Here is a 27837-nt window from a genome sequence, read left to right on the forward strand (position 1 = left end):
TTAGAACCTTTGCCTTTCGAACCTTTATTATAACCTGCAGTTTTAGATTCAACAAGGTTAGCAGTAGAAGAGGAATGATCCTGAGATTTCCCTTTGGTTTGGATGCGATTCTGCTCTTCTATCTTGATCCCAGAAACCAACTCTTGGAGGGTGAAATCCTTCTGTTTATGTTTCATGGAGTGAACATAATTCTGCCAGAAAGGAGGTAGCTTTTCAAGAAGACAATTGGCTTGAAACTGATCACAAAACTTCATTCCTTCAGCAATAATATCAGCACATAGATTCTCATACTCATGTACTTGATCTAAAACAGGCTTATCATCAGTCATACGAAAATTTAACCAACGAGAACAAGCATACTTCTTAGTCCCAAAATCATCAGTACCATACTTAGATTTCAAAGCATCCCAAATATCCTTTGCATTCTTTGACTTACTATGAATCATGTAAAGGGAAGTAGTCATATAATGCAACAACATACCACGACAGGTCTTATTATCCTTATCAAAATCCCTAATAGAATTAACAGGGGCTACATCAACAAGAAGAGTATAATCTACCCCAATCTGACCCAAGAAAAATTCCATTTTATCATACCACATCCTATAGTTTTTCCCATCAAAATGTTGCATTTTCGACATATCAGGAATGAAAGCATGGGAAAGCAGGGATGAGGAAATGGGTACGGCAGTAGGAATATTATCAGCCATAATTCACGAATAAAAATAAATTCGACTTTAGATTGTATGAACTATGACTAATAAGAACAATAATTAGAACAAGCTTATCTGTAACAATGTCGTGGCGTGACACCAATCACTGCCCTAAAGTCGAATTTGCCCCGCTAAGTACATGCGGACTCGTAGCAACCGACCCCCGGGGATACACGACTCCAATCCTTCGGTGTACGACGAAGAACTAGATTGAGAACACCCTTAAGCAATGCCCAGAACAATGGTGGTTTTGTGTTTTCATTTCGGAGAAGAGGAAGAGATTATGTTTCTGTGTGTATATTTTTGGAAGGGAAGGTCGAGTTTTATAGCCAAAACGGTTAAGCTAAAAACGGAAACACAATCAATTAGTCCTTGATTGATTCCGTAACTTAAGCAATAAATCGGAATAATATCTTTGACGGAAATCAAATCGTCAAAGAAATCAATTAACCGTTACTTCAATCTTGCAAAGATTACGTGACCAAAAATAATAACGGTTAAGAAAAAGGTACCCCACCCACACCCACACCCACACCCGCGAACGCGCCGCGCCATTCGCCCGAGCCCGGCCCGGCCCGGCGTGCGCGTGTGTGGTTACTAGACCCACCTCTCTAGTCTTCTAACAAATCATTAAAGGGTAGTGGGATATTTAAATAAGGAAGCATGTGGGTTTTTTTTTTATCAATGTGGGACAATTGAGTTTTCCTTCTTTTGAAGCATCCCTTTTGGAGGAACAACTCCAACAATCTTTGCATATTTGAACATGATCTGGACATGATCTGTACAGATCAGTTATGATTTGGATATTATCTGATCCTATCAGTTCTAGTCTGGTTATATAATGGTTCTGATCTATAAAAATCAGTTTTGATATGGACATGGCCTGATCATATCGTTTCTGATCTGGACTTAATGGTTTTAATTTGAACATGATGAATTTGAATGTTTTGTTTATGTTTTTTATGCTTTAAGTAATAGATTTTAATTGCACCGATAACAACATTCTGTTTAGAGATCGATGTTTCACATACATCCGAACTGCATGCCATTGTCATTGTCCAAGCTAGCATTACGGATTCCAAACTAGCTTAGCTTATTATAATATTGTGGGGTTGTAGCCTTGCCAGTTGGGTTGAATTTTATCCTCAGCCAAAACCCGACTTGTTCAGATAATGAAAGAAGGACTCAAGACTTAAGATTGAATTGAATCTCGTCTATATCATTACTGTTTAAAATTAAAAGAAGTAGTCCTAGCCAGCTAGTAAGTTATCCATTGCATGACCAAAAGAGAAAGTGAATGTATAGCATATGGTTTACTATCCTTAGAATGGGTTGACATTCCTTTCCATTTATATTATATAATAATACTCCAATAAGCTAGCCTTTTTTCCCCCACCACATACGTATACCCAACCATGGGATAACGTATCTCAAAATCGTATGAACTCCTTTAGAAGCTTAAAACATCAATGTTTTTGCAACAATTGGCAATAAAAGCAGGGAAAGTTGGATGATCGGATATGTACGTACTTTATTTATGGATGGGGAAATCGGATCGAGAAGAATCTCTTGATGTGTTATAGGCATGTTCTGCTTGATTCTAATTTCTAAAGGAAGGCTTTTGTGCTAAATATCCAATTTGACCATATATGCACCATGCTAGCTTGTGTCATAACTCGTATATAAGCAATTACAATGACCTTTCAATTGCTCCATCCGATCCTACTCTCAAATTGCATACTTATCGTAGCTAGAAGATAAGATGTCAAAAATGTAAATGATTGATCAAATAAACTAGTTGACATCCACATTATAATATTACAGGTCTAAGGGACGGGTAGAGGTCCGACCAATTTTTATTTTTCCAGTTTTTAGTCATAAAATGATCAGCGCGTCTCCTGTGAGACCAGTCACACCATCAACTTGATGGTGTGACGAGCGCGAAACCAATAGCGTACCTCCCCTAAAACTATAAAAAAAAAAAAAAATAGATCTAAACTATAGAAGTAACATACCTAAACTAAAAAAGTACCTCCTCGAAAATTATATTAAAAAAAAGTAACATGTCTAAACTATAGAAGTAACATACCTAAACTAAAAATGTACCTCCCCTAAAACTATTCCGTATAAAAAAAAGTAACATGCCTAAACTATAGAAGTAACATACCTAAACTAAAAATGTACCTCATCTAAAATTATATATAAAAAAAAAGTAACATGTCTAAACTATAGAAGTAACATACCTAAACTAAAAAAAATACCTCCTCTAAAATTATTTAAAAAAAAGTAATATGTCTAAACTATAGAAGTAACATACCTAAACTAAGAAGGTATCTCCCTAAAACTACTCCGTATAAAAAAAGTAACATGTATAAACTATAGAAGTAACATACCTAAACTAAAAAAAGTACTTCCTCTAAAATTGTATATAAAAAAAAGTAACATGTCAAAACTATAGAAGTAACATACCTAAACTAAGAAGGTATCTCCCCTAAAACTACTCCGTATAAAAAAAGTAACATGTATAAACTATAGAAGTAACATACCTAAACTAAAAAAAGTACCTCCTCTAAAATTATATAAAAAAAAAAGTAACATGTCTAAACTATAGAAGTAACATACCTAAATTCGCAAGTATAAACTGGTCTCACCATCAGTTGATGGTGAGGACAGTCTCATATAAGAATTTGGGTAAAATGATACGAAATATTTTTTGCAAATATATACACATAGAAAGTAATTATAGCGTAGTTTTTTGTGTGAATAAGTCACAAGATCAATATAAATTACAAATATTAAAAGGGGTTTTCAAACCAAAGTCTTATCATAAACAAATCTATAACCACTAGGCAAAAACATCTATAATAGTTAACTACTCATAGTTTGAATAAAAGATGGAGGATCAAATTATACATGGACCCCTACAATATTTTGAGCTAAGATCCGCCATCGTCACCTATTAGTACGTATAATACTATATGTAGAATGGGTAATGAACAAGAATATATAGCTACTACGTATTTTATTTAGTTATATTTATGTATAATTGTTTGAAGAATCTGATTAAGCTTCTTTTTCATAAAAATAAGCACCTTTTAAATTGCGGAACAATATCATAGCAAATTAGCAAGCCACCTTTATGCGCGGAGAATAGTTTAATTTTGCTTTAATTAGCATAAGTTTAGCTTAATGGTAGTATGCGTGTGATTTAACAGGATAATGTTGTATTAATCATGTTATAGCATTAAGAAGAACCTTCTTAATCACTTTATAGCATTAAGAAGAACCTAAGTTATATATTAATACATATTATTTAATATCTAATCACTTTGATAAGACTAATCCATAAAAAGAAAGGAATATATCCCTGCTAATCCACTCGATATTATTCTTGTAAAATCCTGACCAACTTAATTACCCAACTTAACTGATTTCATCATCCCGTGTATGCTCATAACTCATAAAGAATAGTTGATGTTGATTTCCTTGGGGAATATAAACAAATATTATAAATCTAACCAAAATATATGTCCCCCTTAAAAATAAACAAAAACTACATACGTGATTACGTAGTAGTCAATACGGATCGAAAGAACAATTATTTAAATAAATTACATTCACACTATTATGCTAGTACATTTTGACAATTAAAAATAAATAAAAACGCCATACTATGAAGAGTGAGTCTTGATGGGGCGTATCTAGGAATGAGTCCAGGTGGGCAAAGGTTCATTCCATCATTTACAAAAACTTTATTATATTAGATTTAAACATATGGGTTGGTCTAATTGGTAACCTTTTACGCATAAAAAATTTAAAGTGGAAGGCTCAAACATATAATATGTTACACGTCTGAAATACACATATTGCACATATGGTATATACAAATATTAACCAACACAAGTTGGTGAAGTTAGTGGAGAACACATGCACCTTAGCAACTGTGAAATGTTTGGGAGTAACTCAAGTGACGATGTAAGATCTCTTCTTCTCGCATGTTATATATCTTTCTCATTTTAACTAATTAACTTGAATAAGACGCTCTATACTTATATTTATATTTAATAGACATTTATGGATTAAGTACGTGATGTCAATTAATCTCTCTTATTTAAACATAACTCTTTGTGAATCTCAAAAAATATAAACTTAGTTTTTTTTTTTGAGAACAAAATATAAATCTAATTTATATTAAATGCAAGTTGCTCATGTCAAAGGGTCGGGGTCATAATCAACCAAATTCAAAGCATTTCAATAAACTTGCTTGCTTTCATCAGCATATGGCCTTTTTCACACCTTATAAATACAAGTCAAGTACAAGCAAACATATGTAGTCAACAAGCTAAGAAAACAAGTAGAGAGATATATTAATTGTTTAGTTTGCTATCTTCATCTTAAAATTAATAATGGATAGAGTGAGTGAGTTAGCAAAAACAAAGGCAGCAGTAATATTCACTAAAAGCTCATGTTGCATGTGTCACAGCATTAAGACATTGTTCTATGATCTTGGGTCAAGCCCGGCTATTTTCGAACTAGATAGGGACCCTAGAGGTAAGGAAATGGACCGGGCGCTACAAAAGCTAGGGTGCAACCCTACCGTCCCGGCCGTGTTCATCGGCGGCAACTATGTCGGGTCCGCTAAGGATGTTCTTGGTGCTCACCTTAATGGATCTCTTAGGGATATGCTTCTTGAAGCTAAAGCTATATGGTTTTAGTTGTATAATTAACAAAAGTTTGTGGTTTTTGTATGAGCTTTTGTTAAATGCAATGTAATTTTGGAGTTTGTAATTGATTTTCCAAGGTGATCTCCATTTTTTTTCCATTTATGGTGATCGACTTACGGATAAATCATATTTTTTAAGGTGAAGTTGATACACACCTCTTATAATATCATGGTTGTTGAGAGGTTCTACTACGATAGTTTTACTCTTAATTAAGCAACATTCATGAGATCAAATTGCAACTTTAAAAGGTCAAGATTATATGAACTTTAAGGTAAATAATAAATAGACCTTGATTAATGAGCGAAAATATATAAGAGCATGAACAATTCAAGAGTAAGGACATTAATCTAATAAAATATAATGAAGTAAAATGGAATAGTATTTTATCTTTTCTCTCTCCCCAACAGCAAAATCAACAACAACAATTTAGCAAACATCAAAAATACCATCTCTCTTTTGCGTATTTACTAAATTTTGCTGTAAAAAAAAATTAAAAAATTATTTTTTACCACCTACTCCGTAAAAAACTAAAACTTGTATTTTAGTACCTCAAAAAAATTTAATTAAAACTTGTGTTTTACCACCTAAAAACGGACAAAAAGAGATGAAATTGTTATATGGGCTTACTAATTCAAATTTCCTCCAATTTTATACACTCCCTTTGCGATTTCTTTAAATCCTTCACCCTCCTATCTTCATTTCCATTAAAATTTGTTAATTTTGTTAATTAATGAGAGAAAAAAATCTTGTGAATTCATAAAAAGAATGAAGTAGAAGAAGAGAAGTGAGTTAAATTCATGAAATCGTGGAAAAAGAGAAAATATTAGATATATTATCATTATTGTGGCCCTCCACATAACGGTTTCATCTATTTTTTTGATTTTTAGGTGGTAAAAAATAAGTTTTAATTTTTTTTTAGGTAGTAAAATACAAGTTTTAGTTTTTTAGGTGGTAAAAAACAAATTTTCAATTTTTGTAGGTGGCAAAAAATAAATTGTCCTTATTTTTATGGTAAATTTTATTTTAATAAAATTAATGAAATGGTTTATAATAAATTAAATGTCAATAAGATCAACGGTTTAGAATAGTCTACTCTTCTTTAATTGTTGAGATTCATTGTATTATAGGGGCTAGTCGGCTACCATTTTATTATGACTAGTGTGAAATCAATAGAACATCTTTCTTTTGCAATAAAAAAATAAAAATATTATTTTATCCTCACATGCCACATGTTAAGCCCTCACTACCTGAAATTGGTTTTTCATCTAGAGTTCATGAACAATCATTAGAGCTGATCAACCTTAAGTCTTAAGATTTGAGTTGTGCTGACATGATATATGACTCTTCTAGTATTAAAATTAGACAAAGGAATTTGTAACATTGAAGTGCATGAGTTTTGACAAAGTCTTAAACTGAGTCTTGAAAAACTAAGACTCAACTTAAGACTCCTTGTGCGAGTTGAATAAAATAATATATAGTGCATAAATATACAAGTCTTAAATAAGAACTCCAATGGTTAAAAAAGGGACTTGCTCACAAAAAAAAAGAAACAAAAACATGTGAGCATGTAGCCCACAATTGGTACAACAATGACATAAGCCGCTATTAAAAGCCTTGAAGCTATTTTGGTAGGTAGCTCAAAAAAAAAAAAAAAAGATAGCTCACATAAATAAATTGTTTAAATTAAGTATTATAGGGAGCTACAAAGTATTGTAGCCACCAATGTGAATATTTGTAGCTTAAATCAATTGTAGCTAGAAATTTGATGTGGTAAACTTAGTTACAACACATTGTAGATTTGTAGCTCATCATTGGAGTTAATCTAAGTTTTAAAGGTGAAGTGCTAAATTTGATTGAATCTTAAAGAGTTTTAATAATAATTTAATTATTTAATAATAATGAAATGCTGACATGGTAATATGGTATATATGAAAAAGTTTTAAGACAAGACCCTTAATGTTGCTCCTATTTCATGGTTTCACTCTCTCATCTCAAATCTCTCGTGTCTCTTCCAATTTTATAGTTTTAACGCTAAACATAACCAATTGAGGTTGGCATAAGTGGTTAAGGGGTTCGGGTTCGAGCATTGGGTATGGAAAAAATCTCAACTGGGATGGATGCTGCCAATCGAGGTACCCATACAAACTCCCACGGAAGATTAGTCCACTTCCCCAAGGCAGATGTAGAACCAAAAAAAGAAGACAAATTTGCTAGAAAAGACCTTTTATAATATAAATTTTGCGAGAAAGGACCTTATATAATTATTTTTGTGAAATCGCACCTTAATGTAAATTTTTTTGGGAGAAAGGACTTTATATAATTTATTTTTTTGTGAAATCACACCTTAACGTAAATTTTTTTTGCGAAAGACAACCAAAATGAAGTTTCCGGCATTGTCTGAGCTTTTCCGGCCATTGACTTGCACGTGTGTCTTTATTTTGCTAACCACACCTAATTTTCCTCCAAAATTCTAAGTTTTAAAACCTAAAGTTGAAAAAAAATATCGAAAAAAATCAAGTTTTAAAATTTAACTCGGGAAAATCAGTGCCTTTAGCCAACTTAAGCCACACGTGTTCCTCACGTGCAAGTCTATGGTCGAAAATCTCAGTTAATGTCGGAAACTTCCCCTTAGGTTGTCTTTCGCAAAAAAATATTACTCCCTCCGTCCCACATTAGTTGTTACACTTTCCTTTTTCGTCCGTCCCAGATTAGTACACTTCTAAATTAGGAACGACCCCACAATTATTATATTGTCTCTCTCTTCCCACTAAATTTTTTTGTCCCCACACTCTCTCTCATTCAATTAAAAAAATACCCCACTAACTTCTATCACATCTACTTTTTCAATAGAATAACAATTGATAACCACACTACTACTTATCGTATTAAACTATGCGCTCAGGAGAGTGTAACAATTATTTTGGGACGGATGGAGTACATCAAGGTGTGATTTCATAAAATAAAATTATATAAGTTTCTCGCAAAATTTGAGTTATTAAAGGTATTTTTAACAAATTTGCCAAAGAAATATGTTGCTAAACATGCTTTTACTTCCATTGCCCTTCGTTTGCTATCAAATCTCATTTCCTTTATCAAACCAAACATGTAAGATTGATAACTATTTCGTTTCCTGTCCTCCCAAATCTCCCCCGACCAAACAAAGAGTTAAGCTTAAGAGCAACCCAGGCAAAACCTCTAAATCTCTAATCCTCATCAATGGCGGAAGAAACTTCTGTTCCCGAAAACCGCGAAGATACCTCTGTTCCCGTTAATCGCGAAGATTTTGGGAAGTTGCAATTCGGGTAACTTCTCATATATTTCTCTTTCTATCTCCTGAAAGTTTCAACTCTTCTGCAAATCACCTCAACAGTTTTGGGATTATTTTTCTCCAGTTGCGACCATTACAAGAGGCGATGCAGAATTCGAGCACCTTGTTGCAATCGTGTTTTCACCTGCCGTCATTGCCACAACGAAGCTGTGGTTAGTTTCGACACTTACTCTCTATTCAACTTTTTTTTTTACGATTTTGAATGACTTGCTGATTTTAGAAATTTATTTTGTATGTTTGAAATCAGAACTCTTTGAGCAATGTTAAGGAGCATCACGAGCTTGTTCGCCGTGATATTAAACAAGTAAAATTTCCGCCTCTTGATCTCTCTGTTAATTCTGATTTTTTTGGGGTTATGGATCATTAATTTTTGTAGGTTTTATTTTTTTGCAGGTTATTTGTGCAGTTTGTGATACTGAGCAACCGGTTAGCCATTCTATTCTCTTTGGAGTGGTTAATTTATGATTGAAAAATTTAATTAGAATAGTTTAAACTACTGTTGGTGAATCAGAAAATGATCTTAACTTGAGTCCGGGATTATAATATATAGAAAAATGATATTAATTTGAGTCGGGATTTGTAATATATCGAGTGCATATAGTAATCATGGTAACAATGGTAATATTGAATTCTAATGGACCGAAAGCAGTATGATTAGTAATGGTTCTTGAGTCGGTGTTTATATCAATTGTCGATTTGTCGTGGTATTAGGATTGTTTGGATTATTGGTGTAACTCATTTTTTCGATAGTTGGGGTCATCTTTGTTAGAATAGCTGAATTATGGATATCGTGGTTTGTGAAATTCATAGTAGTTGTACTTGTGAACCCGACTTTGTGATTACATAATATTATTCTGATAATAACATTGGGTATTCTTCTGATGATTTTAAAATTTAAGTTGTCGGTTTTCAGCTCTACTGTTTTGAAAAAATAACATCACAATTACACATCTTATTTGTGTATTCTCTTTTTCGATGTACAGGTAGCAAAGGTTTGCAGTAGTTGTGGTGTTAACATGGGTGAGTATTTCTGTGAGGTGTGCAGGTTCTATGATGATCAGGTAATGAGTTTGATCAATTGCCTTTTTTTTCCCCCTTTTAATGGCAAAACCTGGAATTAGCATCTACATGTACTTCATTTTTGCATAGGCTTACAGTGATCGACTGTTCTTTTGCAGATTGAGAAAGAACAATTTCATTGTATTGAGTGTGGAATTTGTAGGTCAGCATCGGTAGCTAGCTCGATTTGGTTTCTTGTTTCTGTGATTTTTATGACATTTAATTATGTCTTTGTATGTCAACTTCGATACTCATTCAATATTAAATTCCAGGGTCGGTGGTCGTGATAAGTTCTTTCACTGCCCAAAGTGCGGTATGCCTTGATATCCTCTTTTGGTAATTGTGATGTTCAATGTCTTATTTTATCGCTGCTTTGTGTACTAAGTGCATTTCTATTTTCCTTTGTGTTGTTCACCCTCACATTGTTATTATTCTAATTTGCTTTCTTTTTCATTTAGAGCTTGAGGATTTGATAGGGCTTGTAAGATATTCTTCGTGCCAAACAACTGAATAGTTACCTCTCACAGAGGTGTAAATTGGTTTTAGTGCCCTTAGTTTACAGAATGCAGTGGGGCATTCCATGTAGGGTATGGATGAAGATCTAATCTTTTGTTGAAGCATTTAGCAAATATTGTTTTCTTAGTTAATAGTTCCGACACGTCCAAGTGTTAGTCATAAGATTATAACTATGTCAAGCAACTCAAACTATTGGAAATTACAAGGATTCAAGGAAAACGAGCACTGCTTTACTGCTATGTTGTACTCTTCACTGGTAATGTGATGTGGCTTTTGCTAATTTTTTGTTCACTTACGAGACAATGTGGTGGCTCTTATTGATCTAATGAGCATTGTTTCATAATTGCATCTGGTGTAAACTTGTAGTATTGAAAGGATGTGTTCATGTAGCTAGGTACAATTGGGAGGTATGGGCATGTGAATAATGACAGCTGTGTAAACTGTAAAGGTAAAGACTGTCTTAAGTCACCAGAAATTGCCATTTATCCATAAGAATGATAGGAAAACCTACTTGGGGCACCTTCGAAGACACCTCTCTGATACTTATGTTTGTCCCAGGGTGGTCTACAATGAAAAATACGAGTAATGTCCGGATAGAATCAGATGAAGAGTTAAAGTAATTAGTTACCTAGAAGGTAATACAGATGCGAAAAATGCAGGCTATTTTTGGCAGGTTTAAGCCTTAGGAGTGTAATTAGTATGTCTAAGTTGATAATTAAGTAGTGTTTGAACCCAAACGACAAGTTAAGAAGAACAATTGACATAAAACTTACTTGTGTTTGTGTGGTTTGTCAATGCGATTCTATTGCTCAGCTAAAATTTAAAGCTTGATAATGACACTTGGATCCTAAACCTAGGTGTTTCTTCATTTTCCTGTTACCACTAATGGTGGTCATCTGAAATCTGTTAAAGTGAATTGGAGTAAATTTCCAAGAGAGATATGTCCTTGACCAAGTATTCATGATTGCAGGCAGTGTTATAACTTATAAGTGTGGGAATTATTGGTCATAATTAAATAACTAATTAATTATATAATTTAAACATTATGATGAATTAATGTGAAAAGAGAAGAAAAGTTGTAGGAGAGAAGAGGAATTTGATCATGGAAAAATGGTAGGAAGGAAAACATTATCCATTGTTTTCAGGCATTCTTTATTTATAACATGTAAGGTGTTATATATTGTTTAGGTTGTAATATAGTTATTAAATTCACACCAGAAAAGTTAAGTTGTAATAAGTTTAAGATTCTTTTCTTACATTACATTTATTCTATCTTTCATAGGGATTAACCTGGTCCACAATAATATTAGTGTGGACCCAAAATCAATAGTCGTCTTTAGCACCCTTTTTACCGTTATAGTGACCTTTATTGTTCATATAGTAACTATAATCAATTAAACACCAAAATTCTAAGACATAGTAACCATTTTTTGAAGCATAGTAACCCTATGTTTTAAAAGCGAATTATGACTTAAAATCACATTATTCAAGCACAACATGTATCAACGACACTATTTTGATGTTTTTTCCATAAATAATCCTAATAAAATGCCAAAGTAAATTAGGAACAAGTTGTTGAATAGTCCATTTAAGAACTGATGCTTTCATAGTGGTTTTCTTTAATCCCAGAAATATTATTTTATTTGTGAGGTATCGATTTCATATTATCTAGTAGAAGCCAAATTTTCGCTACGAGCTCTAACAATTGGTAGTAGAGTCTACATCAATATATTAAGTTGTAAATTTTTTTATTTTTGAAAAATATTTACAATGTCTTCTCCCCGTGGAACGGTAAAGGGTAAAAGTTGGGAAATATGAAATTGAAAAGTTCAATGGGAAAAATGATTTTTTCTATTGGAGGATGCAAATGAAAAATTTGCTAATTTTACAAAAGCTGCACAAAGCGCTAGCGGGAAAAGGACAAAAACTCGGAGATATGTAGGATGTGGATTGGGAAAAGTTAAATCTTGAAGCACGAGCTATTATAATCTCGTGCCTTAGAGTTGCATTCTTGGTAAATGATGAACGTGTGCTGGCGTTTGGGCAAAGTTAGAGACATATTTGATGACGAAAACTCTAACAAACAGGATCTATCTAAAATCCAAATTGTATACATGCAAGATGGAAGAAGGCGCCTCAATTCGTGAGTATATCAATAACTTTGATAGGATTATATCAGATTTAAAGGATATAAATGTGAAGATAGAGGAGGAAGACCAAACACTCATGCTATTACTTTTATTATCAAAGTCCTATGTAAATCTAGTTCAAACATTGATGCTTGTGGATGCTACTCTAACCATGGATGAAACTACAACCTCACTTTTAGCAGATGATTTTCGAAAGGTTGCTACAAGTGGAGGAGAGAATAACACAAGGATCAAGCTTAAGAGTTTTTTGCAACTAGAGGAAAGACCAACGTAAAATGAAGAGGCAAGGGAGGAAAGTCTAAAACATGTTTTAAATGTGGTGAGCTTGGATATTTTAAGGCTAATTGCCAAATCAGAGGGATATTCAAGAAGAAGAACAACGACAACGTTAGAGGAAAACAACAAGAAAAACAAGAGGCTAGTTATGTCTCGTCAAAAGATTATTGTTACTCCGTTTCAGAATAATGCAATGAAAAATCTAGTAAGTGGATCCTTGATTCAAGAACATCACACCATATGTGCCCAAACAGAAAGTGGTTTACAACTTGTCAAAGTTTGGATAGTGGCACAATTTTAATGGGAATTGATCATGCTTGCAAGGATGTTGGGTTGGGTACTATCCGAGTCAAGATACATGATGGAACAATAATACCTTGAAAGATGTGAGACACATCCCAGAATTGTGAAAAACCTTATTTCTCTTAGGTTATTAGAGAAAAATGGTTGCAAAATAGTTATGGAGAATGGTTGTACATGGTTCCTTGGTAGAGAGGAAGGGGATTCGTCATGGTAACCTTTATCCTCTTTTTGGGACAACTGTTATAGGTGATTCAACATTTGGAATTAGTGGAAGTAAAGACTAAATATGATGCACGAGGATATGACACATGCGCCTTGGGGGTTTTAGCAAAAAGGTATATCGTTGCTTAGTTGACAAGGTTTTGTTGAAGAACATGAAGATGCCGCAAATGAAATTTTGTGAACATTATGTGTATGGAAAAGCACATAGGGTGAAAATTTCTACAAGCAAACACAAAAGCATAGAGTTGTTATACATACGGATATTTGAGATTCGGCTAAAGTTTCTTCCGTGGGTGGTTCAGGTACTTTGTTACATTTGTTTGGGTGATTATTCTAGATATGCTTGATTTATTTTCTCAAGCATAAGAATGAGGTATTCAACATTTTCAAGCGGTGAAGAGCAATGGTTGAGAAAAGAACGGGTCAAAAGCCGTACGGTCAAATAACGGTACGAAGTACACAGAGGGAGCTTTCAAGGAGCTTTATGATCAGGAAGGCGTTGTGATTTGTGAGACAATGGACAATTAGAGACATACCACAACAGAAGAGAGTCGCAAAGACTGAATCGTACACTACTTGAGAAGGCTAGGTGTATGCTCTCTAATTCTGGGTTAGGCAAAGAATGGTGGAAAGAATTGGTTGCTACAACTTGCTATATAGTGAACTAATCCCCACATTCTTAATTAGATGGTGAAACACCTTATAGCGTGTGGTCAAGGGAACATGCAGATTACAAGAGACTTGGAGTTTTCGGGGTGCACAACTTATTATCATGTCAAGGATAGCAAGCTTGACGAAAGAGCCAAGAAAGCAATATTCTTGGGGTATTCCAAAGGTGTTAATGAATATCGTCTTTGGAGTGTGGATGATTCTAAATTTGTAATTAGTAGGGATGTGACCTTAGATGAAAGATCCATGGTAGCTTTGTCTAAAGCTATGGTGCCAAATGATTGGTGCCAAGTGATGGTGATGTTGGGACGATTTCAAATACTCAAGTGAAGATAGAATCTAGAGACCAATCGGATTCTATTTATGTTCAGGCGGAGTACCCTGGTGTTGATCAAAAGGATGAGGAGGATGAGCTTGAACATGAGGAGATTCAACGAGAAAATGTACATGTGTTATCACAACAACAACATGAATCTTTGGCAACCACTAGGCCAAAGAGGAATTATAAATCAGTTCAGGAATTTGGTCAGACAAACCTCTGAGGCATTACGGGAAGGTAAACTTGGTTGAATATGCACCCTCGATGGAGGATGATGAGCCGATCACCTTCAAACAAGCTATCAAAGACACAGATAGAGAGTTGGTTGGTTGGTTGCCATGGAGGAAGAGATGCAATCCCCCGGTAAGAACAAGAGGATCTTAGACATCAAGACACAGATAGAAAGTTGGTTGGTTGGTTGCTTGCCCGTGGGGAAGACTACTAAAGTACTATTGGTTGTAAGTGGGTAAAAGAAAAGAGGATCCTAAACCAATGGTATAAGATATAAGGCTAGGCTAGTGGCCAAAGGATTTGTACAGAAAGAGGGTGTTGATTACAATGAGATATTTTCTCTAGTGGTAAAACATACTTCTATTCGAGTGCTACTAAGTGTTGTTGCCCGTGGTGATCTTTAGCTGGAAGAACTTGATGTGAAGACAACCTTCTTACACGGTGATTTGGATGAGGAAATCTATATGTATCAACCCGAGGGATATAAGGTTGAGGGTAAGGAGAATTAGGTATGTCGCTTGAGGAAATACCACAACCTTCATTTGCATTATATCCAACATCTCCGATGAGTATTCCTCTTCCATACCAGTCTTTTTCTCACTCACATTTGTTCCCTGAGTCTGCTTGACTTATGGTTTCTCATCCACAATCGACGTTCTCTCTTGCATTTCTACCAATCTTACGGTTTAAAAACATTAAAATCTGGTCATTAGCATGAGGTCAGACTTTCTATATGATGTCATCTTAGTCACAGATTCAACTTGAACTGGGTTAAATGCTGGGGAGATTTCCCTATTTTATTGACTCTGAATTCATGTTCTTTTAGTCTGCATAAGCCCAAAGTTACTGGTACTTGTATCAACTTTGTGAGGGTAATTGAGAAATGCCTCTTGTTATCAGTAGAGATAATGGTTTATTCTTCTGCAAGGTATATTTTTCTTAACTTGTTACTGAATGTAATGAGAGTATGAGACATGTTTTTTCTACATCACTTCTATCATTTATACACACTATAACTTAGACATAGTGGAATTGTTCCATTTTGAGCCCCATGATCCTGGTCATCTTTGGCATTCACCATGTGTCTCGTGCAGATTTCTAGCTACATAAGCTTTGAATATACAACATTAAGTCCCGTGCAGGCCTTGCATGTTGCTTCATCTCAGATTCTCCAAGTGATTTTTGTGCCCTTTCTGACTTTGATGTTCTTAGGGAAATCACCTATGAAAAAAAGGGATTTATATTTTTAATAAAACACCTCGTATATTGATTTGCCTTATTGTAATTGTGTATTTGTGTGTGTGCAACAGATACCTTGTTTGATTATCTCGATCTTCTGCAACAATTTTGAATATCAGATTTCTCAAACTAGGATCCCTAACTTCCGTTATGTGTTGAAGTAGCATAGCAACCAATTCTACTTGCATGGACCCGGTCTATCATAAGATTACCATGGACCAGGGTAATTAGGTAATTTTAACAGTGAGTAAATTATAGAAACTGTAGGTTCTGTAAAGTAACTATATCTCCAGAATAATAACTATGAACATAATAATGATAAGAATAACTATTTTATCCAAAGAGTAACTATATCATATAGAAAAGTAATTTTAACTGTAAAACAATTACTACTATATATTCATTATTAGTAAATTATAGAAACTATAGGTTCTGTAAAGTAACTATATTTTCAGAATAGTAACTATGAAATAAATAATAATAATATAGTAATTTCGATGAGAACAATTATTCTATCCAAAGATTAACTATATTATATAGAAAAATAACTTTAGCTGTAAAACAATTACTATATTATAAAAATAAACAATATGATATAGATGGTTTAGAGGTCATATAGTAATTTTTTCTATTATATATCACATAATTACTGAAATATAAAAGAGTAACTATATCAAAAGTAACAGTAATTATAACTCTTGAACAATAATAAAGAAAACATTAACTACTTGGTTAGTTGTTTTAGCTACGACATTCTAATTCTTTGCATCTATTAAATAAACCATGTTAAGCTCAAATGTTTTTTGAACTAAAAAATACTATCGACACGTCCACGTGGACCACGTCTCTTTTTTCCACCAACACATCATGTCCTTCCTCTACCACGTTCTTGGTTTCCATTATTGTCAGGATTTTCTTCTTCTCCTCCTGCTTTTGTTTTCCTTGCAGAATTTATTCTTTGCACGATTTCAATCCTGGGTGCATCATCTTTGTATTTCTGAATCAATAATATTTAAACTAAGTTAATAATTTAACATTTAAATATGAAAAAATAACATAGTAACTATGTAAAACGTGTAGTTTCTATTATGCATCATATAGTAACTCTTACAATTAACGATGGTAAAATACTTGCAGAATTGCATATATAGTTATTGTTATTGTTATAGTCATATAGTTACTGTCAAAATAATATAGTCACTTTTATTAATAATAACATGGAGTACAAAGAAAGATCATAAAAAGAACATAATGATAAGATAATAACTATTAAAAATATATAGTTACTATTATACATGATATAGTAACTCTTAATATTAATGATAGTCATATACGAGCAAGGTTGTAGATATAGTTATTGTTATGATCATATAGTTTTTGTGATCATAACATAGTAACTCTTATTACTAATAACATAGAAGACAACAAAGAACATGAAAAGAACATTATAATATACATAAAAAACTATACCAAACATATAGTTACTATAATACAAGATATAATACCTATAAATATTATTGATGGTCATTTAGTCACAGAGTTGCAGACATAGTTGATGTGATAATAATATAGTAACTCTATCCATAATACAGTAACTATATCATTAAAAATATAGAATAACATAAAAACATGCACATAACATAATAAACTAACATAGTACCTATTTCAAAAATATAGTAACTATATAAAACGTACAATAACTATTAAAGAAAATAAACATATGGTAACAAGTCATGATAAAATAAACATAATATCTATTTCAAACATATAGTAACTATATAAATAATATAGTAACTGTATAAATAATATAGTAACTATTGAAGAAAATAAACATATGATAACACATCATGATAAAATAAACATAGTACCTATTTCAAACATATAGTAACTAATATAATAAAATAGTAACAATTGTACACATATAGTAACCATTATAATCACACAACAACTAGCTTAACATATAGTGACTATTATTATAATATAGTAACTATTGTACAAATATAGTAACCATTATAATCATATAGTCACTATCTAAGAAGCCGACAAAAATATACTCGAAATAACATATTACATAATGTAATCGTATAGTAACTATTATTTATCAAAAAGTCACTATAAACTGTTCTTAACATAGTAACTATCTTAAACACATAGTTATTGTTTTAAATTTAAAATAACTTTCTAAAAAATATAGTAACTATTTTAAACACATAGTTACTGTTTTAAAATTATAGTAACTTTTTAAAAAATATAGTTACTCTAAAAACTACTACTAACATAAACACAATGAATATTCCAATGACTATTAAAAACATTATTTCGCAACATAAATTAAAGGTAGCTATATCATTTATATACTAACTATATGAAACACTAATCCTAATTTCACCTAAACAACAAACACTATTTCTACCTCTTGTGCTTTGCTGCATCAATTCTTAAAGTTCACAGCCTTTGTCTCTTTTTTCTAAATTTAAGGGCATTATTTCTTCTATACAAATGATATTGTAAAGTATTTTTGGAGATTCGTCACTAGATAGTGCAACTTTAGGACCTGGAATAACATGTGATTGATACTTCGTATTATTTTCTTATACAAACATCAAATATATAGTAACTATATAAACCATATAGTAACTATATAAAACATATAGTGACTATTATTAAAATATAGTAACTATTGAACACATATAGTAACCATTATAATCATTTAGTCACTATCTAAGAAGCGGACAAATACATACTCTAAATAACATAGTACATAATGTAATCGTATAGTAACTATTATTTATCAAAAAGTCACTATAAACTGTTCATCACATAATAACTATCTTAAACACATAGTTACTGTTTTAAACTTATAATAACTTTCTAAAAAATATAGTGACTATTTTAAACACATAGTTACTGTTTTAAAGTTATAGTAACTTTTAAAAAAAGTATAGTTACTCTAAAAACTACTACTAACATAAACACAACGAACATTCCAGTGACTATTAAAAACACTATTTCGCAACATAAATTAAAGGTGACTATATCATTTATATACTAACTATGTGAAACACTAACCCTAATTTCAACAAAACAACAAACATTTCGAATCACTCAACAAAATAATAACTATTGTACACATATAGTAACCATTAAAATAATATAGTAACTATTGTACACATATAGTAACCATTAAAATTACATAGTACCTTTTTAAACCATATAGTTATTGTATTACTCATATAGTTACTATTTAAAATCGTGAAGTCACTGATCGAATTCGCGAAGTGAAAACGATACTTCGGTAAAACACAAACATTAATTTCTTCAAAACAACAAATATTTTCAATTTTAAATAAAAATAGACTTAAAATTCTTTAAAAAACAACAAACCGAGATGTGATCTCTAAAAATTCTTGCGAAGATTTGTAGGCGAGTGCAAATTCTTCGATTCGATTTCGGCAACGACGAACCTCCTTCTTGATCTACTACTTCCTCCAATTTTTTCTCATCAAATAGATCCAATCATAAGAATTATAAGATAATTACGAAAAAAATCGAACAAAACCTAAAAATTTGGGCTAAATTTTGAAAAGCATAGAGAGAAAATGAAGAGAGAGAAAATGAAAGAGAATGAACAGAATGTAGATCTGAAATTTTGAAAAATAAAATATTTAAATCGTATATAAAGTGGGCTAGACACAAATCGCATTAAAACTCTTCAAAACACATAGTAACTCTTTAAAACACATAGTTACTGTAATACGCATATAGTTACTATTTAAAATTACAAAATAACTGTCACGTGACAGTTACATATGTTACCCATAAAAATTACTCCATTGCCCTGGTCCACGCTAAGTTAGCATGGACCAGGTTTATATTAGTGTAAATACATAGCAACTCAATGGTGCCATTTATGACGAGTGGAATTGTAATGAAGAGTGAAAGATTTGCATAATTTGAAAGATATAGGCTAGTTGCTTGGTCAGCGGAAATGCACACTTATGTGGAGATCAATAATATGCCATGCTTCATATTGTATGTGTGATGTTTTTGTTTCATGGTCCTGACAGTTAGAGCATGTGGATCACCCTTTCCTATAGGCGGCTAGAATGCAGGGGCGGACCCAGAAGTTTATAAATGGGGGTCCAAATTTTTTTTATGATTTGCTTTCTAATTTCTCATATTTGCTCTTTATAGAAGGTTAAAGTTGAGAGGTAAGAAATCGAAATATTAAAACCCCATAATAAAATATGTGGAGGATTTATGAACTTTAATTTTGGATTTTCATAGCAATAAAACTCAACAACTAGTCCAAATTGCAAACAATAACTTGACGCCATTTCAATTTAAAATGAAAAAAACGAGTTTTTCATACTTTGAATGAGATTTACTTTATTACAATAATTACCACTATATCTTATGAAAAATACAAAATGTTTTTGAAGAAAAAATAACATTACTACTCCCTCCGTCCCAGAATAGTCGTTACACTTACCTTTGCACAAAGTTTTAGGTGATAAGTGGTTGTTTGGTTATCAATTGTTATTTTATTGAAAAAGTGGATGTGATAGGAGTTAGTGGGGTATTTTTTTAATTGAATGAGAGAGAGGGTGGGGACAAAAACAAAATTAGTGGGAAGAGAGAGACAATATAATAATTGTGGGGTCATTCCTTATTTAGAATTGTAACAACTAATCTGGGACGGACGAAAAAGGAAAGTGTAACAACTAATCTGGGACGGAGGGAGTATTTTTTTGTGTTTTTGTAAAAGCAAAATCATGAACCATTCTAGAAAAAAATTTAGATGATCAACGAAGGGGACAAGTAAAAGACAAAAAAATAAATGGAAAAAATCATCTTTATCTTTGCTTAAAAGGATTCGAACCCTGGTTACTTGGGTCAGTAGGTCAGTAGGGCCTTGCAAAGGGTAGTAAAACGATCGAATGTAACTCTTGGGTTTGTAACCCCTGGAGAATACTGCCACTACCATGGTATAGTGGTTGAAGGGATACATGCGTTCCATTTGGTTGTGTTTTAGCCATTCTTAATGTTCTTAAGTCGCGTCTCCCACTCCCCAAGTAAGTACGGGGGGATTTTTCCTTGATGGCTCTAATGAAGCTTCCATGCACTCTATTTTGGTTCTTGAGGTTTCATTTGCTTTTAGTATGATCACTGTATTGTTATTTTGTATCTGAATCAAATATCTATTGGTTAGCTCGATTCATTGTCTAAGAGAAACTCTTTCTACCTCTCAAGGTCCCCTTCAGCTGCAATGCTTCCTAGACATGAATAATGCTCCATTGCTTTTCTTTCACTTGCATATTCTTTTATGGCTGCTAGTTCTCACATATTTAAGCTTCAATCTTTAATGGAACAAAAATGTGAAACATGCTGTTTCTGCAAGTTTTTTTTTTCTTTTACTTTCCCTCTCTCTTCCTTGGTTTGCCTTATATTTTTCTTATATTTTTCTTTTTCTTTTTTATTATTCCCCCCTCTACTCCCCCCCATTTTGTGTACTTTTTTTCGCCTTTCAAGAGCATTGTGGTAGGGAAGTCACTTGTCATATAGTTCTACAGGCATTTTAAATCTTGAATGCAGGCTGAGATAACTGAAGATTAGATTTTAGAAGAGTGACATGGGTGGTAATAATTTGGGTTACTTGTATTGTATTGTTGCCTATCAATCGGTTCGGCAAGTTGAATAAGTTTCCTAAAGCTTTTCTACTGAAACTGCAGGGTCTTGCTATTCGGTGGGCCTACATGACAACCACGAATGCGTGGAAGACTCCATGAAGAATTTTTGTCCTATCTGCTATGAGGTCTGATAGTCAGTTCTTGAATACTTATAGGCACCACAAAGTTATGTTGTACTGCCCTTATCTTGTTGCATTTTGTTGCCAGTATCTTTTTGACTCGACTAAAGGCACAATAGTTATGAGATGTGGACATACGATACACACGGAATGCTACGAAGATATGTTAAAACAGCAGCAGTAAGCCCATTGCACTTTCTCTAATTCCCATATGTTTGCGTTTTGCATTTTTTCCCCGGTGTAAGGAAGTTTTCCCATCCGCCTCTTCTGAACAGAGTCTGCCAGAGCTCAGATTTTTTTTAAGATATCTGTTTAAAACGGTTTGTCCATAGGAAATTTAAGACATCACTGGAACTTTTTTTCTTCTATTTATGTGGATTTAGGAGAGTATATCTTTAAAGTGCAAAGAGAAAAACTAAAGGGTTATTGAATAATTGGTCAAATTCCGATAAGATGAGATGGGTTTCTACTTCTTTTACTTTTCATAATTCCTTAGCATGTCTCTAACAAAGTTTCCCAAGTGGTTCTCCACAGTTGCCTCTATCAAATGAAAATTGTGAATTCTCTGTACTCTGTAATATGAATCTTATCTATATTTTCAAAAATGCTCACAACTCACCAGAACTCAAGCTTATTAAATTGCATATACAAAGAAAAACATTTTCGCTCTGTTCCTTGTAGATGTTGCGTGGTCTTTCATTGTTGAAGTGAGATGCCTTAGTAAGTGTGAAGATCATTATCAGTTATGTCAAGTCCATAAATACTGAGAGTCGTAAATTGTGCCCATATTTTCCTTCTTTATTATTTCATGATTGTAATTGCAACTTTGTTCCTTCTACACGGTTCATGACCTTTCATTCACTTTTGTCTTGAACCTTTGTGAATTGTGACTACCTACTTGTAAATAGTAGAATTTTGAAGTTCATTAATAGTATATTCCTGTTGTCTATAGCTGACCAAATTCGTTTTTTCATAATAATGAAGTAGAGACGTGGTTTGGTTTGGCTTTTCAACTTCTCTTATGAACCTTTTTTCGTTATTTTAATTAAAATCCACAAATGATAATATAAAGTGCTGCCTAAAGCTAGTAAAATTCATCTTTCTAGTATAGATGGACTGATGGAGTAGATGTGTGAGCTTCCCTCTGTTCCCTCTTTTTCTTCCCAATCATGTTCTTTTATCTTCGGTTGAAAAGTTGAGGTTATTGGTGGGTTTAACAATGTTTTCCCCTCTTTTCCACCCTTTTTTTTTTCAAACTTGTTTTTTGTTAAATTTATGTATTCGTATGTTGATGTATTGTGTTATTGTCATGGATTAGGTATCGATGCCCCATATGCTCCAAGTCGACTATAGACATGACTAGAAGCTGGGAAATATTGAGTGAGGAGGTGAATTTCGTTCTTATTTTTCTTTTCACATCCCATTTTGCTTCTAGGAATTTTGCGATTCTATTAATTGGTTTAGTTTCTATCCATGTTAATGAGCATAAATTTTCATCTAGTGGAAGCATATGCATGAACTGTTTTATCGGTATCAAGTGAATCTAAAATGCATGTATGAGAAACACAGAATGTTGACTCTATATTATAGTGCTTGTCAAGTAAAAAGATGACCTTTGTTGGTGACTGTATTTGTTAAGAGCTATTATAGCTATTGTAATGTAAAAGAGAAATTGTCAGGTAAATACTTGATGTTTCTGATCATGGGGTTTGCAGACTGACTTTTCCTTCTGAATTTAAATGCTCGAATAAGTGGAGCATCAATGGCTTCAGATACTGTCTGGTTTCGATCAAACTGAGATAGTATCCGTTTTTCCTATCTTACATTGTGCTTCTGTGAGAGGTGGTCCAAGTGATGCAGGAACGTCTTTGGGAATTCGTTTCTTCTGTTGGGGTTGATTCGTCGAATTTGAATACCATTTTCTTGTGTGTGTGCTTATGGGTTAGTTGTCTAGTTGAGCATCATCATCCACTCAATAACTCAAATAAATAGTAAATATGTATTTACAAGTCAAAATCCTCTATCCCATAATTTGTGTACCACTTGTGTGTTACTTCTTCCTACTGGTTGATATTTGTAATTAGTCAACCATTTTTATTTTCGTATCTAGAATTACATTAATATCAACCAGTGGAAGAAGTGGCACATAAGTGGTACATGGATTGTGGGCCAGAAGATTCAGACTTTGTATTTACTACTACTTAAAGCTTCTGAATACTGCGAATTACAAAATACTCGTGATTCAGCGACATAGGCTTGTTATATACTTATATGTGCTTGCTAAGGCACCTCGCTTTTTTCATGGTGTTGCTTTAGTTGCATTTGTCATTCGCGAAGCTTATTTTTCCACTACTTTAATGACATGTTATGCTGTCATTCTGCTGTGTGATTTTTTGAAATTTTTTTTAGGACTTGGGAGTTGGGAGTTTCTTGTATCTGTTGACTACTGGGGTTTCAAGTGTCTTAATGAAGATTTGGCCTAGTTAATAAATTAAACTATAATAATAAATTTGTGGGCTTACTTGAAGTTGAGATTCTAGATGGTTGTTTACGCTTACGTTCGATTGCGGTAACGTAAGAGAATGACTTGATTTGGGGAAATTGAAGTCTGGAATAGATGCACTAGTTTATTAAAGTTTTTAACAATTCTTGTATTGCTTTCGAAGCCTGTAGTTGTTGGACATGAAGTACTTCTCACATGGATCCTTCATCTATTGAGGAAGGGACACACTTTTGTAATTGCATACATATGTCTCTCATGTTTATTCTGTACGTATAGAGGCCATAATCTTTCATTTTAATCTCTCCCATTTGAATACCTTAACATGTTGGTTTATGATGTAACGTATAATTCTGGTAATTGCTTGCTTACCAACTTCGCTTCACCTTTAAATTGCTTATCTCTACTGGCTAATGCAATATGTTGATTGCTAATGCTAATTTCTCTACTAGTTGTTGATTGTTGAGGGCCCCAGTTAGTCAAGGTTAGCATTTTAGCAGATTGGCCGGGTCTAAAAGTTCCTTACTTGATGATGATTGCCATAAAAGTGGGGCCTATTGTTTCTAGTTGCATAATGGTAAAGAGTTACCGAAATTGTGTGGCGTGTGGTTCAAGGAGTGGTTTATTTCCACTGAATATTTTATTTGCTTGCACAAATCATGTAAAACAACATAACATGAGTACATGACACTATTTTCTTTAGACTCTTAAGGTTCTAGTGATATTTTGAAAAGCTTCTGATAGATTTCCTAGTTGACTCCTTAGAAGCTTGCCTTCTGTAGGTGGTACTTTCCTATCTAGGGGGTTATGTTCTGTGAGATTTAGTTGCATCAATATCAAATCCTTAATCTGAGATAGGTATCTTAAATCTTAACTTGTTGAATTCCTTTTTCATGTGGAATGCAGATTGAAGCTACTACCATGCCTGATGAGTACCGATATGAGGTACCTCTCTACCCATTTTGGCTTTTTGTGATTTTGAAGTTTAACCGTAGCACAAACTTGAGTTCCTTCTGTCATGTTCCTAACATCTGTCTCTGAATTGGTAACTTGTGTAGTTGCACATTATTTCCTCATATCCTTTGCTATTAATTGTTTTTGACATTGGAGCAACAGCCAACAGCCATGGTAATTTGTACATGATGTAACATTGGCCCCTTAACTAAAAGACAAAAGACACTAATAGCTGGATTATTCTGACACTAGACCCTATTACTCAAATCTTACAAAGAGTATTTTGGACAAATCTATCACAAACATTACTATTTTAGGAGGAATACTAGATGTGACTATTATTAGATGTGACTATTATTCTGGACTGAGAGAGGAATACTTGTACGTTTTTCATTTGAGCAAAAGATACTGATACAGGAAAAAATTGGCAGGTGTCAATCCTATGCAACGATTGCAGTGGTACAAGTAGAGTAAAATTCCACATATTTGGGCACAAGTGCAGCCAATGCAATTCATATAATACTCGTGTAACGCAAAATCAAGGTCTTCAGCAGGATCCATCGTCAGGTTGCTGATTCTTTTGTCTGCTTTAAGTTGCAGCACACATTTAAGCACATCTAATTTGGCTTCGATCTGAATGTAATATTGTAACTTTGTGTTCTGAAAGGCGTTGATGTTGCCCGTTTGTGATATCAACCATTTGTTTGCTGGAAAGTTCTCATCAGCTAGAACTTTACTATTAGGCATACAGTTTTGTAGTTCATATATATGGCAGCCATTCTTTTTGTATAAGTGCATTGGGCGATTGAACAAGATAAACAAAGTCATGGACTCTTTTTGCTTATCCGGCTTTTGATGGCTTGATCTCATCGGTGTAGAATACACAAAGTTTTTCTAGATGCTCCTCGCACAGAAGGTAGCGAGATTCTGAGTGAAAAACAGTACAGAAACTAGTGAAAAACGTTTATCAACTATTAGAAAACTCAGCCTTGTGGTAAAAATGGAAAACGAGATTTGTGAAATGTAAAGATATTGCGGCCTTGTGGTGAAGTAGGAATTAACCAAGGATAATGGATGATATTAGGGTTTGGCGACATTATTTCTCGCAATTTAACCCTTTTACATCATGGAATTTTCGGACACAATCCATCTTTTGTTGATGCGAGGAGCTGGAGTTGCCTAATTTCATTTCATCAAAGGGAAAAAAAGGTTTCTCATTTGAACATTGTTCTTGGGTTAAACTTTATACTCCGTAATATTTTACAGCAGATTTCTATTGGTATAAAGTATAAACAAAACTTGAAGCATTTTTAGTAGCTTCACTTCCCTGATTGGACAATAACACAAATACACAATACAGAAAGAACCTACGGAGTACAAAAAAAAGGGTTTGTCCTAAACTAATTCTGATACGTAGTAAAAAGTTACGACTTACATTGCATATATCAAATTAATTAAATTGTCTATTTAAATATGATACAAGATTAACTAATTAAAATTTTACAATATTTGATACGTAGATACTCCATAAATAAAGGGAACAAAATTCAAAAACATATCAATAACAAAATTTGATTAGGAGCAAAGTTGAATATTCACATAAGACAATTTACGCACACAACGCGTGCATGTATGACTAGTAACTTAATTGCAGTTACGTATTACCAATAAAGCTAGGGTAGTGTGCCAACTAAATTAAAAAAAACTGAGAAAATATGTGATAAGATTCCGGCCTAACTAGTTCAAATCAGGTACTGTACAACTCAAAATTAAGGAATTTCCTTATGCATACACCCGACCGGAAATAATGTTGACACGTTACTTTATTGGTAATATGTAACTTCAATTTTTTTTTTTTTGAAGGAACCTATTGGCTAGCAGCCTATATAAGTCCTACTACTAAAATGACATCAACAGAAAACCTAATATCAGATGCAAAACTAGTTTGGTGATCTAACATTGATCGCATGGTTATGCATTAGAAAAAGTGTACGTATCCTTAACTCAAAATCCGTACGTACTAGTAAAGCAGCAACCAACATTATGGAGAAAAATAGGGCAAATGGCATTGGCATTGGCATTGGCATAGCAGCAACATTTGGTATGACAACTTTTTGCATGGCAATTTTGTTTTACGTGGCTAATGCTTCCGATCCTCCTCCTCTTCAAGATTTTTGTGTTGGTGTTCATGGACTTGATACTGCAGGTACTAATACTTTCTTATCATTTTACATATGCTAATTATCTTATGATCTTATTAATATTATGTCCATTTGGTAGAAATTAACAAATTAAACAGTGATTAAGTGGTAAATGTAAGAAAACTCTTGCACACATGTACCAATGTCAACGGGAATGCTAATTCACCTAAATATTTTTATTTTCTTCATAAATCTTCATTGTCATCCATTATCAATTTAGGGTATTGACTATTGAGTGGAAATGAACATATATGAAGAAATGGGATGAACTGCATTACTATAGACATTATGAATATTTTTCCTCCATAAATTACTCCCTCTATCCCAAATTACTTCCTCAGTTTGACTAGACACGTTTGCTAATGCACAATTTTGACCACTAATATCTTTAACTATATTTTAGAAAAATTAATAATTATAAAATGTGAATATTTTAAAAGATATATTAAAATGAAGCCAACAATATCTTACACTAGTATTCTATTCACGCGATGCGTGCCTAATAATACGCAAGTAATGCTCCAACATTTTATAATTTTTTTAACAAATTTAGGGTATTATCAGTATCTTATGTGGACACCTAAGTGCTAAGTTACTAAACTAAAGTTTGATCAGAATGAACTA

General features: G+C 33.1%; 2 protein-coding genes across 2 annotated transcripts; both read left to right on the plus strand.

Annotated features, from left to right (window-relative positions):
• The first annotated feature begins 5064 nt into the window (after positions 1-5064).
• On the plus strand, positions 5065-5611 carry LOC110791321 (glutaredoxin-C11). Its single transcript, XM_021996074.2, has one exon. The coding sequence runs from the start codon at positions 5120-5122 to the stop codon at positions 5426-5428; it is 309 nt and encodes a 102-aa protein (XP_021851766.1). The 5' UTR covers positions 5065-5119; the 3' UTR covers positions 5429-5611.
• Positions 5612-8497: 2886 nt separating this feature from the next.
• On the plus strand, positions 8498-25856 carry LOC110791329 (E3 ubiquitin-protein ligase MIEL1). Its single transcript, XM_021996079.2, has 12 exons — positions 8498-8739; positions 8830-8917; positions 9013-9069; positions 9159-9191; positions 9749-9826; positions 9944-9987; positions 10097-10137; positions 21482-21564; positions 21647-21738; positions 22877-22946; positions 24965-25003; positions 25444-25856. Exons 1-12 carry the CDS (start codon positions 8654-8656, stop codon positions 25585-25587), a joined length of 855 nt encoding a protein of 284 aa, XP_021851771.1. The 5' UTR covers positions 8498-8653; the 3' UTR covers positions 25588-25856.
• The last annotated feature ends 1981 nt before the right edge of the window (positions 25857-27837 follow it).

The sequence above is a fragment of the Spinacia oleracea genome, chromosome 6, assembly GCF_020520425.1.
Source record: "Spinacia oleracea cultivar Varoflay chromosome 6, BTI_SOV_V1, whole genome shotgun sequence".
Classification (NCBI taxonomy): domain Eukaryota; kingdom Viridiplantae; phylum Streptophyta; class Magnoliopsida; order Caryophyllales; family Amaranthaceae; genus Spinacia; species Spinacia oleracea.